This window comes from Tachysurus fulvidraco, chromosome 9, assembly GCF_022655615.1.
Source record: "Tachysurus fulvidraco isolate hzauxx_2018 chromosome 9, HZAU_PFXX_2.0, whole genome shotgun sequence".
Lineage (NCBI taxonomy): Eukaryota > Metazoa > Chordata > Actinopteri > Siluriformes > Bagridae > Tachysurus > Tachysurus fulvidraco.
In genome coordinates this window covers 28295723-28318088 of record NC_062526.1, presented here as the reverse complement: position 1 = coordinate 28318088, position 22366 = coordinate 28295723, and the positions used below count along the sequence as shown (strand labels likewise).

Genomic DNA, 22366 nt, shown 5'->3' with positions numbered 1-22366 from the left:
CATTATACAGTAAATATAATGTTATTATGTACATATCTGGATAACAAGATTTTATCATGATGCCCTAATTAGTATGTGTACTCACTCACTAAGGACATTTTAACATGGCTCCTCTTTTGTTTGCCTCTTCACAAAACATGACTTAGTACTGTTCATGGTGGCAATCACAGAGGTCAGATGTTTCTTGTAATTGGCCACCAGGTTTGCACACATCTCAGGATTGATTTTGTCCCATTCCTCTTTGCAGATCCTCTCCCAGTCCTTAAGGTATCGAGGCTGACATTTGGCAACTCAAACCTTCAGCTCCCTCCACAGATTTTCTATGGGATTAAGGTCTGGAAACTGGCTAGGCCAATCCAGGACCTTAATGATCTTCTTATTGACCCACTCCTTTGTTGCCTTGCTGGAATACTCATCCACTGACCAATGGGGAAAAGGTGTGTTAAATTTGTTATCGCTCTCACTCTCTTATATTGGTCACTGGAAGTTCAACATGGCAACTCATGGCAAAAAACACACTGAGGATCTGAAAAAATGAATTGTTTCTCTACATAAAGATGGAATAGGCTATAAGTAGATAAGACCCTGAAACTGAGCTGCAGCACAGTGGCTAAGACCAGCAGTTTAATAGGACAGGTTCCACTTAGAACAGGCCTCGCCAAAGTCGACCAAAGAAGTTGAGTGCACGTGGTCGGGAAATAGACGTACAGTATGAATGCTGCCAGCATTGCTACAGAGGTTGAAGGGGTTCAGCCTGTCAGTACTCAGACCATACGCCCATACGCCACACACCGCATCAAATTGGTCTGCATGGCTGTCATCCAAGAAGCCCAAAAACAATTTGCTGTAGACAAGCAGACTAAGGATATGGATTACTGGAACCAAGTCCTGTGATCTGATGAGACCAAGATAAATTTATTTGGTTCAGATGGTGTCAAGCATGTGTGGTGGCAACCAGATAAGGAGTACAAAGACAAGTGTGTCTTGCCTACAGTCAAGCATGCTGGTGGGAGTGTCATGGTCTTGGGCTGTATAAGTGCTGCCGGCAGTGGGGAGCTACAGTTTATTGAGGGAACCAGGAATGCCAACATATACTGTGACATACTGAAGCAGAGAATGATCTCCTCCCATCAGAGAAAGCGCTGCAGGGCAGTATTCCAACATGATATCGACCCCAAACAAACCTCCAAGGTGACCACTGCCTTGCTAAAGAAGCTGAGGGTAAAGGTAATGGACTGGCCAAGCATGGCTCCAGACCTAAACCCCACTGAGCATCTGTGATTCAAATGGAAGGTCTTTAACATCCACCAGCTTTATGATATCATCATGGCGGAGTGGATGAGGACTCCAGCGGCAACCTTTGATGCTCTGGTGAACTCCATGCCCAAGAGGGTTCAGGAAATGCTGGAAAATAATGCTGGCCACACAAAATATTGACACTTTGGGCCCAATTTGGACATTTTCACTTAGCTGTGAGATACTGTACATACAATGTTACATGACAATAATAGGTCATTAAATCTACTTGTATTCATTTTATTGAAAATAACTATTTGATAACATATCTTTTAACATTTTAACAAACTGTGTAACATAAATATTAAACAATTATGATCTATGTTATCATTTCTACATCTTATGTGCAAACTGTTCTTATTGTAAGCTTATTTGGTCTATATATTTTAATTTGTACCATTCTTGATATTACTCTGAAATTGTACATCCGTATTTTATTATAATACTAATTCGTATTTCAAGCTTCTATAACAAATCAAGGCCAATCTACATACAGAATACAGAAAATAACGAGAAAGAAGTATTCACATAGTATTATTTTTGATAGAATATCACATATTTTAGTTTTGTACTTATTAAATAAGTTTGATAAAAATTATTTGGGCTCTATAAAATTACATTTAAGAAATGAGGTAATTTGCTTTTTACAGCATTGTGGTGAAATGTTTTGCCTGTTCATCTTGCCATACCATCTTCACATGTCCATGTTTGCAAAGGTCACTGTAGTGGATTCACTATTTCAAAATAATTTATAAATCAAAATTTTAGTACATTAATCTTCAGGCAGGTTTCAGTTGGTGAACAGAAAACAATTCTAGTTTATCCTATGATAAATAAAAAGATTTGTATTTAGGTTCACTTTGTTTTTCCCATAACTATATGGCCGTTTCAAAAGCTTTATCAAAATCTTCAGAAGCTGTGTAAATATTTTCATAAAAGAACACTGATTAATGCAGAGTCTGTTTGAAATATTCGCAGATTTATGATTAATTTAACACACCTCCTGAACCACGGGTAAAACAGAGCATAAATAACTGGATTTAAGGTGGAATTAAGAAAAAGTAGGATAATAAGTTTCTGAACAGTTTCTGTCTGTAGTTCCATAACATCACCTAATAAACTGTAAATAAAATATGGAAGTAAACACACCAGAAACACAGACACTAAAATACAGAGGACTTTAGCTGCTTTTTTCTCAGATTTCATGGAGTGTGAGGTGATTTTCTGTGTTTTAGGCTGTGTGTGATTATTAAGTTCTCTGATAGCAGTGGCATGTTTCTTAGCAATCACAAACACTAGAGTATACAATATGATTATGACAGAAAGTGGAAATATAAACGAATATATGAGATCAATTACAGTCCAAACATCATTTAGAATTAATACACACTCTCCAGGACAAATTACAGAATCCATGTAGTTTCCATTATAATAAACAACTGTTATGACATACACCAGACACACACACACCAGTTAGTATAAATGACAATGCACATCATCAACCTATTCACTTTGTTCATGTAGAGAAATGGTTTTGACAGAGCCACATATCGATCTACAGCAATCAGAACGATATTATAGATAGATTGGCTCATGAGGACACCACTAATCCACAAAAAAACTATGCAGAAATCTCTCCCAAAAATCCAACATGACTCAATCGTCCACATGAACATAGCTGGCATGAGTAAAGCTCCAATGAGGAAATCCGACACAGCCAGAGAGAGCAGCAGCATGTTTGTTGGTGTGTGAAGCTGCTTGAAGTGAAGAACAGAGATGATGACGAGCAGATTTCCACACACTGTTAGCAGAACCACAGCAGCTGAACACACGTACAGTAAGATATAAACTGCAGGAGATACAGATCTCTCTGGACAGGAGAAATGATCACAGCCATCAGATTAATTAAATTCTGTCAGATTCATCAATACAGCATCCTGTTAAAACATTCACAGTCAAATGGATTATGGCTCAAACAGTATTGGTGCTTTTATAGTGTAGAAATTGTTCACGCCCCCTAGGTTGGCATGACAGTATGGTGCTTTTTTGGAACAAAAGGCCTCATTTGTGGCAATTCATTACAAATATAATGATATTATGTACCATATCTGGGTAACAAAGCCTCACACAATACTGTTTGTGCTTAGAAAGTCTATGAATAAATAATATGTCTAAACAAGTTAAATAAAACACGTTCTGAGATTAAATCATGATGCCCTAATTATTATGTGTATTCACTAACTAAAGATATTTTAACATGGGTCTTACTAGGCCACATTATAACTTGAAAGAAAAAGTCCAGTTTAGTAGTAAAACTACAAAACTACCCAGGTTACGTATGTAACCCGGTTCCCTGAGAAGGGAACGAGACACTGCGTCAGTGCTGATGCTATGGGAGCGCTTCTGTGAGGAAGCTCTGTGTGCACACACGCCATTTTAATGGCTCGGGAAGGACACGTGATGGAGGGATTACGCACCAGCAAGTCCATATAAGGGCATCTACGTCACACTACTCCAGCTTCTATTTGTCTGAAGGAAGGGCGAGAGGATGCAAGCGTCTTGTTCCCTTCTCAGGGAACTGGGATACATACATAACCTGGTGTAGTTCCCTTTCGAGGGAACTCAACGCTGCGTCAGTGCTGACACTATGGGAACGCCAATACCCACGTCGCCACGCACCGGTCGATGACTGTGCCAGAGGCCGTGAGAGAGCACGAGCAGACTAGGAACAGACCATCAAAGGCCCTGCAGGACCTGGGACCCTGGAGTGGGGTCCAAGACCAGGTTATAGGACCAGATAAACGTGCTAGGGAACACCCCTGGCCAAGGCACTGGATGAGGCAATACCCCTAGTGGAGTTAGCCCTGATGCCGAGAGGTGAGGCAAGGCCGCGCACCTCATAGGCCTGAGCTAATGGCCTCCACTACCCAGTACGCCCCCTTATCCCGGCCCAAGACAGATAAAAAGGGCGGAGGAGTTATTCCACGAGCTAGAGCGATGGACATAAGTCCTCAAGGCCCTTAGTGGGCAAAGCAAATGCAGCCTCTCCTGTTCCGCCGACTCATGGGGCGGGGGACAGTAGGCCCGCAGTATGACTGAGCAGCCAGCCATCCTGGGCACCATAGGGACACGGAGTGCAGAAAAGAGGCCAAGGTTAGGAGCAGAACCGACTTCAGGGTCAGAAACTTCTCAAAGGCTGACTGCATGGGCTCAAAGGGGGCTTCCAGCAGCCCCTCCAGGACCACAGAGAGGTCCCAGGAGAAAAGGCGTGGTCTGCAGGAAGGCCTCAGCCCCCTGACACCACGCAGGAAGCGAGAAGCCAGAGGGTGCCTACCCAAGGAGGCCCAGAGGACAGGTTCATGGTTGGCAGCAATGGCGGCCACGTACACCTCAAAGTAGATGGGGACAAGCCTCAAAAAAAATGAGACTGCAGTGAACTGGATTCTGACAGTGTTCATCACACCAGAGGCGAAAAAGCCTCCACTTCAGAGCATATAGCTTCCTAGTGCCCTAACATTCAGTAGAGTTTTGGTCACCTCAGATGAGAGGCCTGCCTCTAGGAACTGGTCCCGCTCAGGGGCCAGACCCGAAGCTTCCATATCTTAGGGCGGGGGTGTAGGATTGCCCCCTGCACCCAAGAGAATCAATCAATCAATCAATCAAATTTTATTTATAGAGCACCTTACAACTGCCAAAAGGAGCACAAGGTGCTTTCCAGTAAAACAACAATAAAAACAAAATAAATAGAATCAATAAGAACACAATGAACCATAAAATAGCAGTTGAAACCGGGTCTATGCGTTAAAAGCTTGTATGAATAAATATGTCTTCAACTGCGATTTAAAAACACTCAGCACAGTGATGGATCGTAAATGTGCTGGAAGTGCGTTCCACAGCTTTGGTCCCTTGATGGCAAATGACCGGCCTCCAAACTTCTCATAATTGAAGAGATCCTCCTTGACGGGAACCTCCATGGAGTGCCGTTCAGGAGGGAGGACCGTGAACCAACTCAAGAGGGCAAACGAGGGGCAACTAGGAGTAGGTTGACCTGGCTTGTGGGAGCAGAGGTACTGGGGGGGAAGGCGCTCCGACGGAGCCTCGGCCACATCCACACCAATGTCACTTCACCCCGTGGGGGTGGAGACATTTATGGCATTTATGCCACTCCCCGGGCCTCAGCACCTGCCTTGACAGGAAGTCTGCCTCCCTATTTACATGCCCTGGGATGAAAATTGCTCTCAGCGAAAGGAACCTGGTCTCTGCCTAGCGCAGAATCTGCTGTGCCAACCTAAAATGGGGGCACAAATGCAGACCACCCTGATGATTGATATGGGGAACCACCGCAGTGCTGTCTGTCCGTACTAAGACATGGCAGCCCCTGAGGCATGGAAGAAAGTGTTAGAAACACAGCCCTTGTCTCTAGGCAGTTTTTGTGCCGTGTCCCATAAACCCTGGGCAGGATGGCCATCCTAGGCCGCTCCCCAGCCCGAAAGCGAGGCGTCCGTCGAAAGAGTCCTGCGATGGTGACACGCCCCTAGAGTGGGACCCAAGGCCAAAAACCGGGGTCTTTTCACAAAAGAAGGGTACGAAGCCCACAGCACGTAACCCTTATAACCCTGAGGGGATGTCTGAGGCATGAGGCCGAGCACCCTCTGTGCCTCGGCGACAGAGAGGCCTTGGCCTAGCTGAATAGCTTTCACTGCTGACAAGATGGAAGCCACCCAAGCGGGAGACAGGTGTGCCCGCATCGTGGTGGAGTCCCAAAATAGCCCCTGAAAGATGGTTTCTGAAAAGGAGAAAGCACACCCTTTTCTGGGTCCAACCTGAGGCCTAGAGACCTCATATGGGCAAGCACAGCATCACGATGACTGGCCGCCCTAGCCTTTGACTGGGCCAGAATGATCCAGTCATCCAGGTAATTCAGTACACGGATGCCCTGGAGACAGAATGGTGCCAGGGCAGTGTCCATGCACTTTGTAAACGTGCGTGGTGAAAGGGCTAGGCCAAAAGGAAGAACACAACACCAGTACACTTCTCCCCCAAAAGTGAAACTGAGGAACTTCCTGTGCTCTGGCAGAATGCCTATGTGAAAATAAGCGTCCTCAAGGTCGATTGTCACAAATCAGTCTTTGGACCTGATCTGGGACACAATAACCTTGAGCGTGGGCATCCTGAACCTGTAAGTCTTCAGAGTACAGTTCAGAGCCCACATGTCCAAAATCGGACACAGCCCCCGTCCCTCTTAGGAAAAACGAAATATCGGCTGTAAAGCTGGAGTCCTGCTCTGGGAGGGAAACATGCTCTATGGCCCCTTTGTGTCTGCCAACCATGGCAACCGCCCCCTGGTGTCTGCCAACCATGGCTTTCAAGCCCTATAATGGCTGATTAGTCCAACATGGCAGGAGAGAAAACAAAACAAAACAAAAAAAACTACGCGCCGAAAATTGGATTCTTCAAGACCTCGACACCTCTGCATGGAGGTCTGGGAAATACGGCAGCCACCCACGTGAAGGTGGCCTGAGGCCTGAAGTCAGAAAGCAGTCGTCTAGCTTATAACGGATGACACTTACTTCCTCTTCAGGAAAAAATTTTAGCTTAAACATAGCACGTGTCACTGCCTCAAGGAGCTCCTTGAACACAGCTGATTGTGTCGGCTATTCAGAGGGGGGAAGACCCTCCCTGCTCACATCGGGCTCCTCAGAGCCCGATGCGGAAAGCCGCATGCTCACTTCCGGGTTGGGAGAAATCACAGCGTGAGCTCCCGAAACCGAAATCAAGCGAACGGTGTTAGGAGGGAGGGAAAGAGAAAGGGAAAAACCCGTCTCTTGTTCCATATCCGCTAACTCAACCTGCGAACCCCGTGATCGAAGCCGCCGCGCACATTGGCGGACGCGGGAACCGTACAACAATGAGCAGCCGAAGCTGAGAATTACAGCAAGGTGGGATCGGAGAGTATGCAGAGGGAATCCCTCACATTGCACGCAACCAGCTCCCTCGAGAGCCAACCGGGCATGCGCCTCTCCCAAACAAACAACGCAAAGAGAGTGTGTGTCGTCCCCTGTGATAAAGCGGGGGCACGGATGCATGCATCTGCAACACATTATTGTTTCCTCGCCTAGCTTTCCCTAAAATATAGATTTTTCTCTCCCTGAACTAGACAGACAGGACAAACAATTGACACACATACACCGAGCGCTTCCTGAAGACAAAGAAGCTGGAGTAGTGTGACGTAGATGCCCTTATATGGACTTGCTGGCATAGTGCCCTTATATGGACTTTTTTTCCCTTCGACATCGCCCGCACCTGTCCGGTGGGGGGGGCGTCGCATCACATCCGGTTTCTGTGGAAGATGCTGAACCACTTCCTGTCATAGTAGTAAACACCCTACTACTTCCTTTACTTTCGTGTCTGACTAGATCTGTTTTAAGACTATAAGCTATGTTACAAGAAATGAGAGCAGCACCTCCATACCATTCCACCCAAAAAAGACCAGATCTGCCCAGGAAACTAATACAACTGTCAAGGTTTTTGAATGTTCTGCTGATGGGGCTGGTCTTGAATCAGAGCAAGTGGTCTGCTTGATGCTGCAATTTTTCAGGGAAGCCCAGCTTAGTGTGCATCATGCTGGAGTATCTGTGGGGTGATTTTTAGGAGGTCACTGTACCCCAGAACAACATTAACGGCTGTTACTGTCAGCATAACAGCTCATCAATTCATATTCAAAGGATGAGATGGACAAAATTACAGATGCATGCTATTTTGTTACTTGTTTTCGTGTTGTCAGGGTTTATAGTGCAAAACAGCTCTTGGGTGGACTGCCTTGAGTGAACTTAAAACAAGGCAGAGTACAAACTTTCCCCCCAATTTCACATACACAGCATACAGTGAGAGCGCAGGACACCTCAGAACATGTAACAAACTACACTTCTCACAATGCACTTCAATGTGGACTACAACACCCACAGATAGCGATCTTAAAGTGGCATGTCCTATTTCCCCTCTCCCGCAACACTACCCCCACTCTGGGTGGTGTTTAAACTTGACACCACTCCAGCACCATGACATGATGGATACAACATACAAAATACAAAACACATACCTTAACAAACATATTAACATTCATAGATTCATAGACTTTTTTTTCAACTGTCCATATAGGCAGCCATATTGTCAAAGCATACAGTCCATTCAAGCAACCCTTGGAGGCACTGGCCAATATATTCCAACCTCCTGTGATGGGGTAAACAGTCCATAAGGATCGCACAGTGCTGGGAAGGGCTAAAGAGTAGCTGGTGAGGGTCCTTTTGTTGAAGCATTAATAGTTCAGTCCCAACACAACTAGTTAGGTAGTTAAGTCCAGCTAAGTGACTGGCTAACTTCTCTTTCACTGCCCTGCAGGAAGGAAAAAGTTTAACAGCAGCAAATGTATACAAAGAAAACAAATCAGGCTTAATTAAACATACACTTGACTTGTTTTCTTAACAGCAAAGAAGCATATCGTCTGGGCTACTGGAATTTCTGGTTCCCTTTGTGAAGAGATGAGACAAATCCATGTCAAGTTCAGGTCTCTCGGCTTCCATATTCGGGGACTCCTGAGTCTTTAAACACCCAGCTGTTCTCCAGTGGTTGCCAAGAATGGTGAGGTTTGAGCTTGTCATGGAGAACAACTTTTATTTTGGTCATCAGGTTTCTCTGGATGCGGCACTCTAAAACGTCCAGTAAGGACAATAGTAATTGGGGAGAAACTTCAAGATTTTGTTTTTCAGTCATTTTGTTCTCTTGACAAGGTACCACACTGCATCACTGACCTTGTAGCATGTCCTGCCTGTTCTCTTGTCATACTGTTTTTAGAAAGCACTACCGATTGGCCTAGTGCATTGTCGGAACACAGAGCCGCCTCCAAGTTGACACATCGCAGGGTGATCTTTACACTTAGACTTTTTGGTTACTAAAAACTGTTTTAGTTAGACTTAACTGTTAACTCTATAATTAGTACAAAAATACTGAGAAAACTCCACAGACATGGATGAGAATGAGCAAACTTCTTTATTGTGGTCAATCAGCCAACAATCTTTTAAAAGAAATCAAATTGAAAGTAACAAATGAAAACCCCCAAAAAGAGCATGTCATGCAAAAATCAATCAAGAAAAACAAGAACTCTCGCAACGTTCTTGCAAAAATAAAAACACGCGCACACACCACACACAAACACACACAACACACGCACACACACAGACACAGACATACGCGCGCGCGGCGCTGCCTCCTTGATCTGGCCAGAAGAATTTGACACCCCTGCCTTCACCCCCAATCTTCTCAATATATACCCTGGCGCTCCTAGCCTCCTCTTTGGTTCCCAGTATTTCTTGGAGTCCCACGGTGCCATATCACCTTATTTATCGGCATCATCTCCTATGTTTTCTAAACACACTGACCTAATTTCCCCTTATTTCCCATTACCTTTTCCCCATATGCCCATTTATGGATTTTCCTCCCCTTAGTTCTCAGGGCCTAGGTCTGTGAACCAATGTATTTTTCAGTCTACATAACAAGTTATCGCTATGAGCTAAGGTCTGAGAACCATGGTCTTCTTCATTTACCATAACAATTTATGAGCTAAGGTCTGGGAATCATGGTCTTTTCCATTCTACATAACAAGTTTGCATTTGTTATTACAAATGTGCTCAGACTGACTAGGCCTGACAGCCCCGAATCTGGTTACTTTTACTAAGTTTATGATTACAATAAACATCTTTGGCCTACAACATCGCCTACATATGTCTTATGACAGCAATTGTAATATTTTGCAAGGCCTAATACTTTACTTTGGTTATAGTATTGTAAGGAATAATATTTTAATTATTTCTACTAAGATTTTTTTACAACAGCATCTCTTGCAACTTTATGTGCCAACTCCAACCTTTCTCTCATCTGAACCACAAATTGCGAGATTGTTTGTGTCAGTGTGTCAATGTGACTAGGTCATTAGGCACAGTTATCTTTCACCCTAAGAGCATCATGTTTGGGGTACATCCAGTCGAACTGTGCTTGGTTGCTCGGTAAGCCTTCACATCACTGACATCACTCAGAGGCCATGGCTAGGATTTTCTGTAGAGTGGCATTTAATCTCTCAACATGGCCATCTGACTGAGGCCAGAAAGGTGTTCTATGAGTCTTTTCAATTTCGAGTAACTCGCACATTGTTTCAAAGACCTCTGATTCAAAATTGGTGCCCTGGTCACAAAGGAGGGCAAGCATTACCCCATAATGGCAGACCCATTTAGCGAATATAACCTGTCTGGTCATTGGGCAGGGGGTATGCTTCAACCCATTTCGTGAACTAATCTTGCACTACAAGAATGTAACAATTAAAGTGTCCTGTTTCATTCATGGGGCACATCAAATCAACAGCAATCCCGTGGTACCTATGGGTGCCTGAGGCCTCTTCAGTGGTCGAGCCTTCACAGCACAGCTGGTACATGTGCAGTACCAAAGTGAAACATCTCATATTTTGTACCAATAATACCTGGTCTGCAGCTGGGACGTCGTTCGATCGACCCCAAAATATCCACCTCATGCATCTGGGGCATGACATCTTCCCAGAAATCTTCGGCAGAATAATCTGGTGGTAAAACTTATGGCCCTCATTCAGGTAGAAACATCGAACTAGAATGTCATCCTTTACGCATAGTCTTTGCCACTGACTCCAGTAGGCTTTTGTTGCTGGCCCGTAGGGTGACACATCACCCCAAGAGGGTCATTCCTCGCTATCCTTCATCCACCTCTTGATGTCAGGATCAGCTACTTGGGCAGCATGCAGTTGTTCAGTAGTCCACCCAGAGAATGAAGAAATACTGGTGGTGTTGACAGGTTGTAGTACCCCCTCTTGACAAGACTCCAGGGTAACAGCCAAAGGTACATTATTTACAGGTTTGCCATTGAAGTCACACTAAACTGCCGGGTGACAGAGCTGAGGCTACTCAAGATGGGATTCTTAAGGTTGCCGGGTCACGGCATGGCCTGTGGGAAAGCACATCAGAGTTTTCATGATAGCACCCAGGTCGGTGAACAACTTTGAAGTCATACTCCCCAAGTTTCTTGAGCCCAAAAGGTATTGCTGCAGTAATTCTGTTCAGTTGGCATCAGACTCCGACTTCCATGTGCTAGAATGCATTCCTCTCCTTGCTGCAGTTGAGACAACACAGACCGAAATTTCAAAGTTGCTGGCATGAGTATCCAGAATGAGTATCCCAATGTGTCTAGTGTGTCTTGGACTCTTGTGAGTGGGTAGACATCTTTGATGGTGCGCCCGTTTAGTGTCCGTAGTCTACACACAGTTTGGTCTTTCTTTTGCGCCATTTCGAGGTGTGAAGCCCAGCAGCTATTAATTGGGGAGGCTCGGCCAGAATCAAGATTCTGCTGAATCTGTACATCTGTACTTTGCTGTTTCTCGAACTCCATCCTACATGGTTGCTGTTTCACAGGTGGGTCAGGCCGGGTTTAAATATCATGTTGGACAAGGTTTGTGCAGCTGAGATCTGTATTTCCAGTGAAGAAAACATTGCTGTATACATATACTGTATACAAGCAGCTCTGCAAGCTCTCACTGTTCTGCCTGACTCAGATCCCTTGTACTCTCTGAATACAGCGGCTGTAAGTGACTTGGAACAACTGCAGGACATGAACCTGCTGGAGGCAGCTCTGCAGCGAATGTATGAACCACATCGGCAGGCTAAAGGATTCTGGCAATTACTCTTTTCCTCACCTTCACAGCAAAAGTACCTGGGTTAAACAGTCTAATGGGAACTTGAGTACTTGGCTGGGCACCAATTATAATCCGTGCCATAATCACCTGATGCTTCTCCATGAAACCTTTAATTGAACTCAGCAAGATGTTGCCCTGTACTTTCTCCCAAAAATGCGCATTGCCTGGAACGATGTATTCATGCCACACTTCAAAGACTGCTGTGGAGTTTGTTCTTTGGGTTAAAATACCTGATCTGTTCGTCAAACAGTACAATCTTCTGACTTCCAAAGTCAAGGCATGCCCGTCCCTCACATACAGTATGCTTCACATACTGCTGCTGCTCTAGCACTTATGTACGTCGCTCTGGATAAGGGCATCTGCCAAATGCTGTAAATGTAAATGTATGTAAATGTAGTTCTCTGTTCCATCTGCGTGCAATCTCATAGGCATGGACCAGGGATTGTGGTCGCTCCTACAGTAGTCTTTGCACGATATCAGCATCTCCCATGGTGTCAGTGAAAATTTACATTTACATTTACATTTACATTTACAGCATTTGGCAGACACCCTTATCCAGAGCGACGTACATAAGTGCTTAAATCTCTAACATTGAATACATTAATGCTGGTTCACTAGGTTACATACTTAAGATACCATGAGTTTAAAACATTTGTTCAAAGTTACAATGAAAAAGTGTCAAATGTTGTTTTTTTTTTTGTTTGTTTGTTTGTTTTTTTTAAAAAAATGCAAAAGATAAGGAAAGAAGTGCTAGTTGAAATGTTTCCTGAATAAGTAGGTCTTCAATCGCCGCTTGAAAATAGCTAGTGACTCAGGACCTCTAGGGGAAGTTCATTCCACCACCTTGGTGCCAGAACAGAGAAGAGTCTTGTAGTATACTTGCCTCTTACCCTGAGAGATGGTGGTACCAGTCGAGCAGTGCTGGTAGATCGGAGGTTGCGGGGTGCAGTGCGAGGAATGATGAGGGCTTTGAAGTAAGAGAGAGCTGGTCCATTTTTGGCTTTGTAGGCCAGCATCAGTGTTTTGAATCGGAGTTTTGAACACCTCAACACTAATAAAGATATCTTCATTCCCAGAGCGATCTGCATAAGCAATGGAGGCTTCTTCCTAAATTTCGTCCCTTAGCACATGGAGTGGCTCACCTGCCCTGCTGACCCTATGCTTTATTCTAATAGCAGCAACGTGTTTGGATGAAGTACTCTACTATGATATAGTCCTCTACTCTACTATGATATAGTCCTCTACCTCTGGAATGGTTCTCTCACTGTTTTCTGTGATACATATGGCTCATAGCAACATGTGGGCCTGCTCATTGAAAAAGATGCTGGAAATGGGGCAAACCAGCATATAAATGGACTGCTATTATTATCAGTCTTTGAAATTTGAGCATACATTTCATTTAGCCAGCCGACAAATGATACATGTGTTCCTTTTTCATCATTTGCTGTCTTTCCCAATATATCAGGATTCCACAGGCTGCTTGTATTTAAGTAAGAATGATGCTCTCGCAACACAGTGCTTCTGCCCTCCTCTCATTCGCTTGTTTCATGAAGGAGTGTAATCAGACTTCAACTCACCAAAGCATAGTTCAAAGGAAAGGTGTTTGCACATGGCATGTTCCTGAATACCTACTTGGCCAGTATTTTCATGTTTATTAAGGCTAGGAAGCTGACACCAGCCCATATTTTTCACCTATGAACAATAGATTATGTCAGGTGACACAGGACATTCAAACTAAAGAAGAGATGACAGAGTTGTTAGTGCCAAAGAGCTATAGGGAATTATTATGCTAGGCAGCCCATCATAATTCAATGGCTGAGCATTTAGTTAAGAACAAACTATCTCATGGCCTGTTTCTATCAGCCAGAAGGCCAAAGGCCACCCCAAATTTGTACCTATTACCACTAACTGAGGATCCCTTTAAAAGTATCGTGATGGACCTTGTTGGGCCATTGAAAGAACTGCACGTGGGCATCATTTGTGTTCATTTTAATATAGTACACAATGCAATACACAGAATCAGTGCCTCTCAGCTCATATTGTTATGGAGGTAGATAGAAGCCTTTATTTTGTCACATGTCACATTAAAGCACAGTGAAATGCTTTCTTTGCATATCCCAACTTTTGAAGTTGCAGTCAGAGCACATTGTCAGTCACGATACAGTGCCCCTGGAGCAGAGCATTTTAAGGGAATTGCTCAGAGGCCCAACAGTGGCAGCACTGGTACTTGAACCCTGATCCGCTGATCAACAACCCAGAGCCTTAACCACTTGAGACAACACTGCCCCAGTTGGAATCCCAAAAAAGATAATGACTGTCCAAGGCATGGCTTTTATGTTATGAACACCGCAAAAGCTTTTCTAATTACTGGGAGTAAAATGTGCATGAGCATGAAACATCTGCAAGAAGATGGTCTTGATCAGTTTAACCAAACACTGTTTGGAATGATGCACATAATGGGGATAAGTGGCTTAAGCCCCTGAAATTTTCTGGACTTTCATTAAATAAAAACAAAATTCAAAATGTTCTTGACCTGAGAGCAAAGCTTCACACACTTGGGCAATTATCACTGATGAATTTGCTACAGGCATAAGAATGTCAATCCTGGCTGTATAATAGGGGCATGCAACTAAGGGAATTTGTATCGAGACATAAAAGGCTCATTTTGCTATCCATATAAATGTCTAAACTACTAACCAAGTGGCAATTTCCCTTCAAGGTCACGGCAATACAGGATTGTTGACTATGAGGTCAGGCGAATGGAGACAAGAGAGGGAGGTCATTCCTTAGAGGGAGTTGCTGGGACTGGAGGTAAATTTAAAATTAATGGTTTCCTTCACTTTGGTCCCCTGTGGATACTACCACTCACTGTTACAACTCTTGGAGGTTGCTAAAGATTCTGACATATTCCCAAGTCTCTCTGGTCGCACTAACTTTAGAGATCACTGCACTGAGACACCCCCAGGTGTTGTCGTGCACAGTCACCCCAAAATGGAAGTATTGGTATCGGAAGACTGCTGCAATTGTGGCCTTCCAGAACCTAAGACTGAAAAGGAGGTGAGACAGTTCCTGTGGTTGGCTTGCTGTTTTTACAGGTTTGTGACTAATTATTTGGAAATCACCAGCTGACAGACAGATTTTATTAAAAAGGCAGTGGCAGTCCTGGTATAGTGGATGAACTTCTGCCAGCAGGATTTAAGTAAGATAAAAGCTCCACTTTGTGTTGGGCAAGTTCTGCATTCTCCTGACTTCTCTCTCTCTCTCTCTGTTGTTTTGCAAGAAGGATACATCAGACAAGGCCAGGGGTCGTGTTGTCCCAAGTGGTGGAGATGACACCACTGTAGATATTTTAATTTAAGTGATACGATTTACAATTGCATTCACCTCGATTCATATTACAGAAAGAAATTATTCCTTCTTTATTGTTTCGTAAACATGTGTACAATGGAGATTATATGTTATGAAAGAAATTAAATTATACAGTTTGCAAGTTAAAATGTTATGTTTAAATAATAATAGTTTACATTACCATTTCACATTCAATTGTTCAAACAATTAGTCTTGTAAACTAGTTGACCTATATTTTAATTTGGATATTCATGCCTGTGTAACAAATCAAATTCTTCATAATATAGTAAATAACAAGAAAATTTGGCTTATACTTGATGACAGGTAAAAAGTTGTGCATAACAGTGAATTTTTTTGCATGTTCCTCTCACCAAATCATTTTCAAATATCCTTGTTTGATAAGTTCATTTTGATGGACACACTATTGCAAAGTCATTTTTAAACTGAATTTTAACAATGGTTTTCAAAGCACAATATTGTGCAGCCCAGCGGTGTCCAATCTTATCTGTAAAGGGCCGGTGTGAGTGCAGGTTTTCCTTCCAACCTAGCGGAAGCCACACTATAGTCTACTAAAAGCCAAGAACAACTGATTAAACAGGTGGAATCATCTGTGGCTTCTGCTTGATTTGTATAAAAACCTGCACTCACACTGACACCCTTGGTTTAGCCCATGAAAAGCCTTACTGTGTTATTATGGCTCTATGTTTGGGACCATTAAAACATACTCTTGTTTCAATTGAGTACCAAACAATTTGTTATTCATGCCTTGATAAATAAAAACAAAGATATGAAGGAAGTACTTTCTGTTTTCCATGAATATATGTGCTTTTGAGTACATCATAAGGGGGAATACACATTCAGGACAGAACATTGATTAATGCAGAGTCTTTTTCGAATATTTTCAGAGTTATAATTAATTTAAAACACCTCCTGAACCACAAGTAAAACAGAGCATAAATGACTGGATTAATGGAGGAATTAAGATAAAACAGGATAATGAGATCCTGAAATGTTTCTACCTGAAGCTCAATACCATCACCTAATAAACTGTGAATAAAATATGGAAGTAAACACACCAGAAAGACAGACACTAAAATACCGAGGACTTTAGCTGCTTTTCTCTCAGATTTCATGGAGTGTGAGGTGATTTTCTGTGTTTTAGGCCGTGTGTGATTATTAAGCTCTCTGATAGCAGTGGCATGTTTCTTAGCAATCACAAAAACTCTAGTATACAATATGATTATGACAGAAAGTGGGAATATAAACAATACCACAAGATCAATTGCAGCCCATACCTCATTCTCCAAAAAAATACACTCTCCAGGACACATTACAGAACCCATGAAGTTTCCATTAAATTGAAAGAGTGTTATGATATAAACTACACACACACACCAGTTACAATAAACCACAATGCACATCACACTCCGAGTGACTGTGTTTGTGTAGATAAAAGGGTTTGACAGAGCCAAATATCGATCTACAGCAATCAGAGCAATATTATAAATAGATAGGCTTACGAGGACACCACCAATCAACAAAAAAACAATGCAGTAATATTTTCCAAGGATCCAACATGACTCAATCTTCCAAATGAACATAGCTGGCATGAGTAAAGCTCCAATGAGGAAATCCGACACAGCCAGAGAGAGCACCAGCATGTTTGTTGGTGTGTGAAGCTGCTTGAAGTGAAGAACAGAGATGATGACGAGCAGATTTCCAAACACTGTTAACAGAACCACAGCTGCCGAACACACATACAGTAAGATATAAACTGCAAAAGATACAGATCTCTCTGGACAGGAGAAATGATCACAGCGATCAGACTGATTAAACTCTGTCAGGTTCATCAATACAGAATCCTGTTAAAATTAAAGAAGTCTCAGTCACAATCAAATGACTTTTGGCTCATGGAGCTTTGATACTTTTATAGTGTATAAATTGTTCACACCCCCTGGGTTTGAGTGACATTATGGTAAATTTGATGCCATGCTTTGTTGGAATAAAGCCTTATATGTTGCCTCATTACTGGAAATTGTATTATTATAAAGTTATGTACATATGTGTGTAAATACTGCTTATACTTAGAAAGTATGTCCTACGAATAAATAATAAGTCTGAACAAAATAAAGAAAACATGTTCTGAGATAACATCACAATGCTTTAAATGCCCTAAAGTGTGTGTGGTCATGCACTAAGCACATGTTAGTAAAGTCTACAGTACATGCTCTAATTAGAAGCCATGGTTGTCCACAAAGGAGTATGTCCAGAGAAGACAGAAAGAAGTCTATAGTGTCCTGCCTCAATGTCTATCATCCTGTTGCACACCAATCATCATACAGTGCTTTGAGAGGTTCTTCATGAGGCATATGCTGACCCTGCTGCCACACTCAATGGGCACTATACAGTTTACATATCATCCCAAATGCTTCACTGATGATGCCATTTCCGCAACCTTCCATCTGTCCCTTACACACCCGGACATAAAGGACACATACGTGAATGTACTGTACAAATTCATAGACTTTAGTTCAGCATTCAACACAATCATTTGAGACACAGAGTCTGCTGGGCCTGAACACCTATGTCTGCAAATGGATCAAGGACTTCCTGATTGGGAGGCCTCAGTTAATCTGGATTGGGAACAGCTCCACCAGCACCACCACACTGAGTACTGGGGCCCCTTAAGTCTGCAGGCTAATACCACTGCTGATCATACTGCCCACAATCTGTCTCAACGTTGACAAAAGAAAAAAATATGACTTCAGGAGACCACAAAGCAACCACACTTCACTGAATATCGACGGATCCTATATAGAGATAATCAAGCGACAAATTCCTTGTTGTTCACCTGGTGGAGTACTTCACCTGGTCACTCAGCACCAGCCCTATCAGCAAGAAAGCCCAGCAGCACCTCTATGTTTTATGAAGGCTGAGGAAAGCCCATCTCTCTCCCCCTATACTGACCACATTCTACAGAGAGACCATAAAGAACATCCTGAGAAGCTGCATCTCTGCCTGGTTTTGGAATTTCACCATATTGGACCACAAGATCACCTGCAGCAGATACTGAGTATAGCTAAGAAGATCGTAGTCTTTTTCCTTCTATCACAGACATTTACACTACATGCCGCATCTGCAAAGCCAATAGCATTGTAGACATCTGCACACACCTCTGTGTACTCTTCCGCTCCTGCCATCTGGAAAATGGTACTTAAGCATTTTGGCCTGGAACAGTTTCTTTTCCTCGACTCCTCAATACCCAACTGAACTGAACACACACACACACACACACACACACACACACACACACACACACACACACACACACACACACACACACACACACATCACAATACATTTACATTTACATTTACAGCATTTGGCAGACGCCCTTAACCAGAGCGACGTACATAAGTGCTTAAATCTCTAACATTGAATCATTAATGCTGCTCACTAGGTTACATACTTAAGATACCATGAGTTTAAAACATTTGTTCAAAGTTACAATGAAAAACTGTCAAAGGTTTTTTGTTGTTTTTTTTGTTGTTTTTTTAATGCAAAAGATAAGGAAAGAAGTGCTAGTTGAAGTGTTTCCTGAATAAGTAGGTCTTTAACCGCCGCTTGAAAATAGCCAGTGACTCAGCTGTCCGGACCTCTCGGGGAAGTTCATTCCACCACCTTGGTGCCAGAACAGAGAAGAGTCTTGTAGTATACTTGCCTCTTACCCTCAGAGATGGTGGAACCAGTTGAGCAGTGCTGGTAGATTGGAGGTTGCGGGGTGCAGTGCGAGGAATGATGAGGGCTTTGAGGTAAGAGAGAGCTGGTCCATTTTTGGCTTTGTAGGCCAGCATCAGTGTTTTGAATCGGATGCGTGCAGCTAAAGGAAGCCAGTGGAGGGATCGCAGCAGGGAGGTGGTATGTGAGAACTTTGGCAGGTTGAACACAAGTCGTGCAGCTGCATTTTGGATCATTTGCAGTGGACGGATTGCGTTCATAGGTAGACCTGCCAGCAGTGCATTGCAGTAATCCAGTCTAGAAATGACAAGAGACTGAACAAGTACCTGAGCAGTCTGTGTGGACAAAACTGGCCGAATCCTTCTAATGTTGTAGAGAAGGAACCAACATGAGCGAGTCATATTAGGGACATGAGAGGAAAAGGACAGTTGATTGTCCATGGTTACCCCAAGGTTGCGAGCTGTAGCTGAAGGGGAAATCAGATCGTTGTGCAAGGATATAGCAAGATCATGACCTGGGGATGAATCACCTGGGATGAACAGCAGTTCAGTTTTGCTAGGATTGAGCTTTAATTGATGAGCAGTCATCCATGATGAAATTTCTGCCAGACATGCTGAGATCCGGTCAGAAGCTGTGGCATCTGAGGGTGGGAAAGAGAAGATAAGTTGTGTATCATCAGCATAGCAGTGGTAAGAGAACCCATGTGATAAAATAACTTCCCCAAGAGAGTGGGTATACAGGGAGAAAAGAAGAGGACCAAGTACTGAGCCCTGTGGGATGCCAGTGGAGAGTCTGCGTGGAGCAGATGTCACTCCCCTCCATGTTACCTGATATGAGCGTCCTTCCAGGTAGGAGGCAAACCATTCCCAAGCTGATCCGCAAATCCCAAGACTCTTGAGGGTGGATAAGAGAGTCTTGTGGTTGACCGTATCAAACGCTGCTGAAAGGTCAAGGAGGATAAGGACAGATGACAGTTTGGCTGATCTAGCAGTATGTAGCTTCTCAGAGACATCCAAAAGGGCTGTCTCTGTAGAGTGAGCTGCTTTAAAGCCAGACTGGTTGGGATCTTGGAGGTTGTTCTGTGAGAGATAGACAGACAGTTGATTATAGACAATGCGTTCAAGAACTTTTGAAAGAAATGAGAGAAGTGATACCGGTCTGTAGTTACTGATGTCTGATGGATCCAGAGCAGGTTTCTTTAGGATGGGAATAACCCTTCTCTCTTGAAAGTAGTTGGTACCTGACCAGATGCTATGGATCTATTGATGATAGTGGAAATGAAGGACAAGAGGTCTTGCAATGAGATGGTCTGGAGCATAGTGGTAGGGAGTGGATCCAATGGGCAGGTGGTAGGATTGCAGGACTGGATGAGTTGTAAAATCTCTTCTGCTGCCACAGTTGAGAAATGTGACAACGAAGGTGTAGGGGAATGCATACTCTGAGATGTAAGTGCAGTCGGGGCTGAAGTGAGGGTCCGGCAGATTTCCTCAATCTTCTCCTGGTAGAAAGAAGCAAAGTCTTCTGCAGTCAGGGAGGATGAAGAAGGTGGGGCGGGGGGTTGAGCAGAGAAGAGATGATGTTGTGGAATTTCCAAGGGTCATGTGAGGAAGCTTCAAGCTTTTCCTTGTAGAAGGAAGTCTTGGCAGAAGTCACATCTGAGGAGAACTTGACAAGAAGTGTTCTGTAAAAATCAAGATCTGCATCAAGTTGTGATTTCTTCCACTTTCTCTCTGATGATCTTAGCTCTCTTCGATTGTTGCGCGGCACATCTGAAAGCCAAGGAGCAGAACAAGAAGTTTTCTTGGGTTTAGTGAACATAGGGCAGAGGAAGTCCATAGTTGAGGAAAGAGATGAGAGGAAGGTATCTGTAGCTGAGTCCAAGGGTAGTGAGGAAAAAGACTCAGTATCAGGAAGGGAAGAAAGAGTGCCAGAAGCTACAGATGAAGGGGAGACAAAGTGAAGGTTGCAGCGAGTAAGAGCGAGGGGGTGTGAGGTAGTTTTAGTTAGGATAGGTAGAGTGATGGTGAAGGATACCAGGTGATGATCAGAGACATGTAGTGGGGTAGCAGTCACGTCTGTAGCTGGAGAAGGATGGGTGAAAACCAGGTCCAGGACATTGCCTCCTTTGTGTGTGGGGATGTAGATGTTGAGTGTGAGGGAGAAAGAGTCGAGAAGAGACAGGAGGGAAGAAGAATGTAGCTTGTCAGAGGGGAAGTTGAAGTCACCAAGCACTGTCAGGGGGGAGCTATCGGAAGGGAAAGCAATAAGCAGTGAGTCCATTTCTTCCAGGAAGTTTCCTAGGGGACCAGGAGGGCGGTAGACAACAATGAGGACAAGGTTGATAGGAGAGGTAACTGAAAATGCATGGAATTCAAAAGAAGAGATGGTTACATACATCTATGTTTAAAACACCACTTTTTCAGTGCTGCCCCAAAACTATGTTCCTCTGCACTTTAAAACTGTTACAATGATGTTTTTGAACATCACACTTTAATTCTGTTACCTACTGCTGCAGACAGATGTGTACATGTTTGTCCTGTAGAGTATTTTATTGTCTGTATGCACTGTCTTTTGTATTTGCTCTATTTCAACACTATGCACTTTATGTGGCTAGGTTAACTTAACAAGCTCTGTGTTGTTTTATGTAGTTACAGTATATATATGGTAAAAAATAAATAAATAAATAAATAAATAAATAAATAAATAAATGATAATCTTGAGTTGATATGCCGGCTCTTTTTTTGTAACAGGGGTTAATGACTAAATGAATGAAGAAAAACCTTCAAGGATGCTAAGTGACAGTAAAGAAATGTGTATATAAGATACTCAAACTAAAATATGTTATATTGAGGGTGGGTACTGTTAGGGATTTGTTACAGAAATTCCATTATAATATTATGTAAAACATCATAGAAATATTTTGTCTCATCATCATCATCATAAAAAAAAAGGCTTTTCATAATATGGTGGTTGGATGGCTGGATTAATGGTGAAATTAAGATAAAGAACACCTGACCAATCCACATAAAGAAGTAGAAAATGTGAATAATCAGAGCAAGCCACCTAATTCCTGATGCTCACAGGTATTATGGTGGCACCTGCACTGCTGCACGGTCATACAGAAAAGCCTCTCTTTCCCCCTAAAAACCCCACTGCCAGAAGAAGACAGCAGCAGTGCGGCACCATGGACGCTGACAACAACTCAAGGCACTACAGCAC

At 43.2% G+C, this 22366-nt stretch overlaps 1 protein-coding gene and 1 pseudogene across 1 annotated transcript; both read right to left on the bottom strand.

The window, feature by feature from the left end:
• Window positions 1-2226: 2226 nt before the first annotated feature.
• On the bottom strand, window positions 2227-3221 carry LOC125145405 (annotated as a pseudogene).
• Window positions 3222-16266: 13045 nt separating this feature from the next.
• Window positions 16267-17259, bottom strand: LOC113651773 (trace amine-associated receptor 13c-like). Its single transcript, XM_027160620.1, has one exon. The coding sequence runs from the start codon at window positions 17257-17259 to the stop codon at window positions 16267-16269; it is 993 nt and encodes a 330-aa protein (XP_027016421.1).
• Window positions 17260-22366: the final 5107 nt, after the last annotated feature.

Coding starts and splice junctions, on each gene's coding strand:
- LOC113651773 (XM_027160620.1), bottom strand. CDS start 17,259: ATGAACCTGACAGAGTTTAATCAGTCTGATCGCTGTGATCATTTCTCC.